At 49.4% G+C, this 9,628-nt stretch overlaps 1 protein-coding gene across 1 annotated transcript; it reads left to right on the top strand.

Moving 5' to 3' along the window:
- The first annotated feature begins 5,452 nt into the window (after positions 1–5,452).
- LOC123083717 (uncharacterized) lies at positions 5,453–6,793 on the top strand. Its single transcript, XM_044505669.1, has 3 exons — positions 5,453–5,579; positions 6,253–6,614; positions 6,738–6,793. The coding sequence occupies exons 1-3, from the start codon at positions 5,453–5,455 to the stop codon at positions 6,747–6,749; spliced, it is 501 nt and encodes a 166-aa protein (XP_044361604.1). The 3' UTR covers positions 6,750–6,793.
- Positions 6,794–9,628: the final 2,835 nt, after the last annotated feature.

The raw sequence follows: 9,628 nt of genomic DNA, 5'->3' as shown, positions 1-9,628 counted from the left end.
CCAGATACCGAACATCGCTCACTTCATAGCGCACTCAGCCACGATATGAGGAACAGAGGCACGCCCCCTACTCCTAGCCCGACATCAGTTACCGAGTCTGGGTAGGCGTCTCCATAGTAGGAGGTACCCACGCCTGCATCCCCAGCCAATCCCGGTGGATCGGGGAGGACACGACCCTATGACTGTTGATGGCCGTCGGCGAGCCAGCCCCGAGCCCTGGCCCAAGCTAGCCCACACAACGCCATGTGGCCACCGTCGTCGTTCCGCTCCCCAACGCCCTGGAATCACGACCAGCACCGCCGACCACCGTACCCGCAAGGAGATGAAGAACACCACTTGAGAGCACAACCCGGACCAAACCCCACTTCACATACCCGGAGCAAGAACCCCGATCTGCCTCGGGCCCAGATCCGGTCCGTCCGAGCACAAACCCTAGGTCGTAGCCACCACCTGCCCGTACCTAGGAGAAGGAATGTAGTCAGCGCCACCCGCACCCCGCCGTCGAGCACCAAACGCCATGCCACGCCGACACCAACGGCCGGAGCAATTAACATCTTCAATAGCTAATAGCTAGATACAATATCAAAGAAAAATTCATGATGGATCAAATGGTATAAATTTGGTTTTATGGATATTGATATTTTTTGTAGCAACTTGATCAAACAGTCACACGTTTGATTTCTAAAAAATTAATACGCCTTATATTCTGAACGGAGAGAGTATGTTCTCCACCAGTGCGCAGTCTCGCGCTCGGAAGACTGACGTGTTTACCTACGGGTTTGTTTAGGACACATCTAGATGTGACATAAAGCTGATGTCCACTTTGTTTGTGGTCTATTTTTTGTCATATTTTTTTTTGTTTTTTGTTGCAGCATTATATATTTGTGAGAGCTTAGATGTGACATCCTTAAAAACATTTAGATGTGAAATAGACAAACTTTTTACCTAGTGCATGATAAATTACACGTAGACACTCGGTTTATTTGGTGAGTGAGCAAGAAGGGCGACAACCCAACAGTCCTTCCGACGAGTAATGCTACACTTACGAAAGAAGTTAACGTAATATTACGTGATTAGGCAGTTGGCAGGTTTTGATTGGTGTTAGGCGGAGGCAGGGCTCACCCCCACTGAAAATCAGGGGGGGGCAGAGAATTAGGGAAGGGAAGTTTACGTAGCCTGTTCGTAGTCCCTTCGTAGGTGTAGGATTATCGCCTTCCGACGAATTGATGCAGTGCGCGATGATGAACCGAAAACCGATCATACCATCCCCGCGCATGTAGTGTAGCTGGCTCGTTTTGCCCCTTCCTACAGTGGACGTACGCTGGCTGCCCAAAACCCTAAATGCCCTATGCAATGCCCGACGGCGACGCATGTGCGTCAGCTTCAGCGCCCTCTCCGCTGCAGCAGCATGCACAGCAGATTCTGCGTCGTCTATCTTGCCTGCATGGCTACATGAGCGAGCGCGAAGGCCCGGAAACAGAGAGCCCGGCTGGTCTGGGACCCTTCACGTTAACTCCTCATTTGTTCGTTAGCTACGTACTACGCACCTAACTTTCTCCCTCTCGGACAGGATTCCTGGTAACGAGGCGAGCCGCCATGTGCCGCGTACGTATCGATCTGGCCATGAGCGCCGCGCGCCACTGTGTGTGGGTCGGCAGACGGTAGTATCAATTGGAGGATGCTACATGAGACGGTCGGATTCATGCATGGGCCTCCCCCCGACTCCCGTACGTGCCAATGTAGCTGCAGTTTGTGCCTGCTAGGGTTGATGATTGATCGATCTTACGATCTGAGCCTCGTGTGAAATTATCTGCAGCGCGTTCCGAACAGCCAGCCCCTTGTGCAATGATTGAGAAAATAATTGCTAGTGGCTTGTGCGTTTTCATGGCGGATCGATCGATCGATCCGTGATACATTTACGATCGAGCTGGGCGATTAATGGCCGGCCTCCCTCGAGGCGTCAGAGGCCCATGGGGCACGTCAGGCCGTGGTCGGTGTCTCGGCGATGAGACGAAGACGATGCCGATGCGTTGTGTAGGGCTGTGAAGGCTGTAGGGACTGTGGGAGTAACTAGCTGTAAGTGTGTGTGGGCGCGGCTTCTGAGTCCAAATCCATGGACGTGAGCTTTTGTCTCGCTTGCCTCCTTGCTCCCGTTGGGTTCTTCTCCGTGGCCCGGTCTGGTCTGATCTCGAGTCCCGTCGACGATGGAGCGCCTCCGCACATAACGATCACGGGCCGCGTAAAGTCACGAGCGGGCGAGGATTAGATGGAACCCTCCCCGCCGTGGAATCTTCCTTTTGTTTCGCCTGCTCGACCGATCCTGCTCCGTCTCCTTTTCGGCTTTTCCCCTGTCCCCGTGGGAGCCGCATGCGTGATCCATCCATGCCGCCATGGACCTCCCCTCCCCTTGCACTTGCACGTCAAACCCATGGTAGCAAAGGGATTAACCCATCGCTGCCATGTAGCCATGGATGCAGATAGTCAGGAGCTCAAGGAACACAGGAACGCAAACGCCTGGGAAACCTCCTCAAGGTGTACCGTGGCAACGTGTAGCTAGCGTTTGAGTCCTCCGAATAGTAAACCAGGAAGCACGCAGAGGGTGCAGGCCAGGCACTTGCAGAACGTCCAAGGAACGCATGCAGAGTGCAAAGGCACAACGGGTACACCGCCAGGATTTCAATGGCATAGTACTACACTGTACGTACTGACGACCAACAGAGACGCTGCATACTGGGTTCGGTCTTCGATGTAGTAATAAAACGCCACTGGTTTCTTGATGCTAGCTGCAACGAAACTGCAATGCAGCTAGGCTGCGCCTGCGCGCTAGCTAGCTATCGGCACTGTGCCTGGGTTCTGCCACTGCTTCCCTCTGGTGCAAAGTGTCTGGTGGAAGGTTCTCAAAAAAAAAAAAAAAAAAAAAAAAAGTGTCTGGTGGAATGCAGATATTGCGAAGAGTATCACTAGCATTACCAGTTGTGAGTACGGATTGCCAATTAATTTGCCCACCCGCCGCTTGCTGCACAAGTGCAGAAACCAGCCTGGTACCGCTTGCTCATGACAGCGGCAGTCATTTTAGGAGCTGCCCAGATTTCACATGCTCACACTTCCATCCAGCAGATTTCCATATATTCTTTCCAAGATTTTGTTGGCGCACACTTTTCAAATTTTCGAGGTGCGATGTTTTTAGTGAAGATGGGGACCGAAGATCAGTGGCAAGAGAAAATAAACCGAAAGATGGGCCGAGGATTACACCCAACAATGCCTAGCTGCTTTGATTCAGAAGCTAACGTGCAATGTTTAATTATGATTATGATACGTGCATGGTGGAACCTACTACGGTATAGCTATTCTGGCTGCCACCAACTATAACTACAGGCTGCGCACGCAGGCTGTAGCTTTTGGGCCGTTATGGGAAGACATTTCGGTTTGTTTACTAGCTGTTCGTCCCATGAAAGGCAATGGCACCTTTCTTCTCGGCAGCCAGCTTTTTGGTACACGTTGCATGCCACCCATCCCGATAAACTAGCCGGCCAGACGCTGCATAGTTGCATGCAAGAGCAACAAAAGCTACCACCCAAGGAGCGTGGAGAGGCATTGAGAGACGTGCGCACAGGCCATTGATTGAGAGCCTCCTCTCCTGCCTATATGCAGAGGACTTCGCCAACATATTGATTGTATACATGGACTATGTAGCATCCATTGGTGTGGTTTGATTAGTCTAATGGAATTCAGAACAACTTTACCAGAAAAGTAATTCTCCTAGTAACCAAATGCTCTGACAAATCTTAGCTAACTGATAGTATCTCCTAAGCATCAGCTGGCAAGGTATCAGTTGACTCTTGGGTACTTTTCCCATTTGATTTGATTAATTAGTTGCTGAAACCTGAACCCGATAAAGGTGATCTACCATAGGCAACAGCTTGCAGAAGCCGGAACAGAGATTCCCAGCACAAACACAAGATCCTAACCTAATTAACTACGGGCGCATGCAGCGGCAGGGAGATGTATCCAAGGAAGCCCTCAGCCTCACGTGGTGCGTCCCCTAAACACGGCGTCGCTGCCGGGGGGTAAAGAAATCGGTCGACTGCTAAGCACGGGATCAGTGGATTTGGTTGGTAGCCCAGACCAGGCACCGTGCATGCACGGAGGGTCAAAGAGGCCATGCCAACCGAGCCAGCTTTCCACAGAGACAGAGGACTGAGAGGAAGAGCGGTACGCAGCGCGGGACGTCACGCATGTAGCCCTGCATGCTCACCATCGCCAGGCAGCTCGCTACGTGCTCTGTGTCAGCACTCAGCCGAGCAGCTGCCCGTCTACACCTATGACTATGAGGCTATGAATGAATGATGAATCCATGCATGCATGCGTGCACGTACGCGCGAGCAAAGCAAACAGGGAGAAGTGGCCAGGGAGAGGCACCTAGGGGGCTTGCGACCATGCGGGTCGGGCCGAGCGCGCAGGGCCTCCACGCATCGATGTTGCCTTGTAACCTTGCTGATTTAAGGGCTTTGGCGCGGCGTGTTTAGCTCTCTCTGCTTCATTAGTTTCGTAGTACGTACGTGGAACAGGCTCAGTGGTCGCAGGCAGACGACGATCCGAGGCAGTGCAGTGCAGGACTGTCGCGTACGTACGTGTCAACGAGATCTCGGGCAAGATTTTCGAAACTTTACCCTGCTAGATATACTACACATGCAGTTACTGTCTTATACACGTGCAGTATGACCGAGTAAATTAGTCGTATGTGAATGAAGAATAATGTAGGCAGGCAGGGAAAATGCCGTAAAAGTTGAAACGTCGTGTCGAAAAAGAAAAGGAAAAGGAAAAGTAAAAGGCGGAGAAAGGAAAAGTCTCCAGACGGACGGAACGTGGTGCTCTGCGTTGGATGGACGGGCCGAAGCCCAAAAGTGAGCAGACAGGGTGAGTGAGCTCGACGACGACCAATCGGCGCGAGTGCGTGCGATCGCAAGACAACAAGGAGGCTCGCAACAAGGAGAACGGGAGCGATCAAGGAAAGAAAGCCACGTCCCACAAGCTAGCAACCATGGTCGCTAGCTCCATGTGAACCAACGAACATCTATCTACCTTTGGTTCGTGCAACTGATGTGTCTCAAGTCTCATATAATCAACATCTGCGGCTCGCACGTTCATATCAAGCGATCTGGTGACTGGTGCTCTCGATCTTTGCTAGCTACTTCGATGATTTTTGTCTGTTCTGGCGGAGCCAGTTTGAGTCACGGTCTGCACCGGATGGCAATTCGGAACTCCATGCATGCTAATCTTTTTGAAGTCCGTCATGCATGCTAATCTTGAAGGCCTGGGAGCGCAACATGCGAGGGGCCGAATGACACTAGTATGGCACAGGACATGGGCACCCCACAGCTAGGGCTGATAAAAAAGCCATGCATTCATGCATGCCTCTCACGCATGGAAGCTGTACGTATGTCGAATTAAAATGCCTCTGGTGGCTGGCTGGCTGGCTGGGGACTACCTCTACCACACTGCATGCTGCCCAGACGTGGATGCAGGCTACTGTACATGCAACAGTGGGTTACACAGGCACAGCTCTACTGCTGTAGCGGGTGCGTGTTTAGGTGAGGACGGCCGGGCTTTTACCTCTTGAACCCGAGCACCTTGGCTCACTCCACGATAGTGTTCTCCGCGTGCACGCTCCGGTATGATATCGACGGGATGGATGGGAGAAGCGTGCGCGGTTTGGTGTGGTTTGCTTTGGGAGGGAGCGCATGGCACGCGCGGCATGACGGACTAGTGCTAGCAAGAGGCCTCTCCTAGCAACTACAGTGGCAAGTACTCCCTCCGTTCGGAATTACTTGTCTCGAAAATAGATGTATCTAGAACTAAAATACATCTAGATACATCCATTTTCACGACAAGTAATTCCGAACGGAGGGAGTAGGTGTGACGTGAATATACGACGGTTGCTAGAGACGATGGAATGGATTGGGCGGAGGAGGGACAATTGAGTTGACTGTTGGGTTTGGGTGGACGTGAACAACGAGAAGACGTCCAATGCGTACGACATATCTTGTTCGGTGCATCACTCAATTGATTTCGGAGTCAAATCCATGGAGATTTGGTTTTTATGTGTTATTATAAGTAACCTAAAATTTAAAAAGTGGCCGCGCACTAACTAAACGAACCGGGCGGCCGACTTGTGGCCGTCCGATCTCACTCGAATTGTCGTGCGCGTGGGCCAGGTGCCAGATGGTCGGGACGCTCACACGACTGACTGAGGTCCGCACCCATCGCTATCCACTCGCCTCCCCACCTCCCTCGCATTTGTCGCCGCCTCCGCCGGTCCGCCCCAACTTGTGCCGGCCGCCGCTGCCGATCCACCTCGCCTCGGCCGACGCGGCCCACCACGGTTGCGGCATCTCGCCTGCCACGCCTCCACGCCGCCGTCCCCCGTCCGCCACCTCGCCTTTTCTTCTGCATCTAGCCGTCGGTCCTCCGCGAACGGCCCTTCCCTCGCCTCCTTGCTAATTAGTCCGTGCGAGAGCGAAGAAGGTGTCTCCCCTATCCACGAATTTCAGCAAGCACTCAATCTACAAGCTCACCCGTACAGCCGGTGCTCCGTACTTCTACATCCTTTCATGGTACGTGTCTTCCTTCTATGGAATTTAGTGAGAAAAAAATTGAGCCCATCCATGGAGCTATGTAATTTGAAGTGGGATGCGGCCCTGAGTTTTGTTTTTCCTCTGATGTTCGAGGAACTGAAGAAATTTCAGTGAGAAGGAAGCCTGTGCGCGTGTGTGGTCGCTGCTATGTTCCCATTCGAGTTGTCGTATGCGCTGCTGCATCCAGATCCATCCTCAATGGAGGTTTGCTGCCAGGTATGACTTCAACGCTGAGGCTAATTGACTTTGATGGGATCAGGGGTTTCCCTGATTAGTTGGTCCCTTGAGTACCAATGGCTTCCTGCGCTTGTTGAATTATGAGATGTGTTTGGTTGGGTTGAATCAAAGGAATTTCTAGTTCTTGTAAGTAAGAATTACTGAAGACTACTTGGTATAGTTACTAGTTCCTCTTGGTTTTGGTTGGTGCTCATTACATCTAGTTGAATCAATGAAAATAATTGAAGTTCTAAAGATTTTTTTGTCACTAATGGTATGAATTTAGGATCCTACTTTTCAAAACTCCATGGATCTGTAGTCGATGCAACTTGATCCATCTATTTATTGCTTAGACTGCATTTATCATTACGATACCGCTCGTTGGAACTGCTACTCAGTAGAGCTCAATTTTGTCCGTTTCCTCTCTTTTCTAATCGAAAGATATGCAAGTTAGAATAGTTTGCACACTTGTTATATATAGTTGCACAGAGAGGAATTACAAGCTTCACAGAAAGCAGTACATAGTTGCACACCTAAGCATACATAGTAGCACATTGACTGCCAAGTAGTTGGTCAGGGCAGCCGCCGAAGTTGCACATCCTACTCGTAGGGGTAGTTTGTGAGCAGGTGTCCACAACACGCCTACAGCGGTGGTCAAGGTCTGACTGCTAGATCCATTGTGGCTGGGTTAGTAGGTCACCAGGGGAGTCCTTGGTCGTGGAGTCGGAGTAGCACCTCCACTACCTCCTCCAATTCCTTTTTTCCGGTGATGGAGCTGGACCGCTATGGTCGTTAGGAAGCCACGCAAAGTCGCACAACCATGCTTTCGTAGTTGCACATCGACAACCAGACAATTGGTCAGGGCAGCCGCCGAAGCTGCACATCCTACTGGTAGGGGTAGTTGGTGAGCGGGTGTCGACAGCACGCCTACAGCGGCGGTCAAGGTCTGACTGCCAGATCGATTGTGGCAGGGTTAGTAGGTCGCCAGGTGAGTCCTTGGTCGTGGAGTCGGAGTAGCACCTCCACTACCTCCTCCAATCCCTTTTTTTCTCAGTGATGGAGCTGGACCGCTGTGGTCGTTAGGAAGCCACGCAAAATCGCACAACCATGCTTTCATAGTTGCACATCGACAACCAGCCGCCGAAGTCGCACATCCTATTGGTAGGGGTAGTTGGTGAGCAGGTGTCTACAACACGCCTGCAGAGGTGGTCAAGGTCTGACTACAAGATCCATTGTGGCTGGGTTAGTAGGTCGCCAAGGGAGTCCTTGGTCGTGGAGTCGGAGTAGCACCTCCACTACCTCCTCCAATCCCTTTTTTCTCGGTGATTTTTTACTCCACATACAGGTCAGCCAAGTGTATTAATTTTCATACATAGTTGCAGAAGGACTAAATAAGCATTGGCATGCTCAACTTTCTCAGTTGCTCAACGTTGCCATCTTCAAGTTTTTTAGAATTGTCCCAAGAGTATGTAACGACTTGGCATCCTCAGGCTTTCTAGTTGCAGAATAGTATCTAATTAGTTGGCAACCTTAGTAATTCTAGTTGCACAACAATATACAACTAGTTGACATCCTCAGCTTCTCTAGTTGCACAAGAACTCAGATTAGTCCCATCTTAAAAAAATTGAGGATTGCCCAAGAGTATGTAACGACATGGCATCCTCAGGCTTTCTAGTTGCAGAATAGTATCTAATTAGTTGGCAACCTCGGTAATTGTAGTTGCACAACAATATACAACTAGTTGACATCCTCAGCTTCTCTAGTTGCACAAGAACTCAGATTAGTCCCATCTAAAAAAGTTGAGGATTGCCCAACAGTATCTAACGACTTGGCACCCTCATGTTTTCTAGTTGCAGAAGAGTATCTATTTAGTTGGCACCCTCTGCAATTCTCATTGGACAACATTATCCAAGTAGTTGACATCTTCAGCCTCTCTAGTTGCACAAGAATTCAGATTAATCCCATCTTAAATTTTTTGAGGATTGCCCAATAGTATCTAATGACTTGGCACCCTCAGGCTTTCTAGTTGCAGAAGAGTATCTATTTAGTTGGCACCCTCTGCAATTTTAGTTGGACAACATTATCCAAGTAGTAGTTGACATCTTCAACCTCTCTAGTTGCACAAGAATATCTCATTAGTTGGCATCAGCATTTCTAGTCGCACAAGAATATCTGATTAGTTGGCATCATCAGCATTTCTAGTCGCACCAGAATATCTCATTAGTTGTCATCACCAGCATTTCTAGTTGCAGAACAAACAGGATATCAAATTGCCATACTCAACTTTTTAATCTAGTTTTCCAGAGAACAAATATTTGTATGTAATGATAATTAATCACCTCTACCTTTTCTAGAGAACAAACAGGATAGTCACAAGTTATTTTTTCTGTATTCTCAAAATGTGTTACAAACAAGATGTTTTGCAATGCAGAACCCTAAGTAGTTGCACACTAGTTTCACAATGTATTTGACACACCTTTTCTTTACTTATTTTAACTTACTAATTTTCACAATCCGTTTACAATATTTTCTGGCACTTCTTTTGCACAGAGTGGTTATGTATGTTGCACAGTTTGCAGTAAATAGGTTGCACAGATACAAAACAGGAGATTTGTTCAGTGTTTTTCTCACAAATTTGTTGTTCTAATGATGTGCAGGTTTATTTGTCAAGGACCTGACGTAGATTCTGCACATAATTCAATGCTACAATTCTTATACACTGCTATTTGGACGAAGAAAGAAGATTCAGATGGCAGAAAATAGTTTTCATCTTTTTC

This window comes from Triticum aestivum, chromosome 4A (assembly GCF_018294505.1).
Source record: "Triticum aestivum cultivar Chinese Spring chromosome 4A, IWGSC CS RefSeq v2.1, whole genome shotgun sequence".
Classification (NCBI taxonomy): domain Eukaryota; kingdom Viridiplantae; phylum Streptophyta; class Magnoliopsida; order Poales; family Poaceae; genus Triticum; species Triticum aestivum.
Note: the sequence above shows the minus strand (reverse complement) of the source record. Positions and strands in the feature narration are given on the sequence as shown.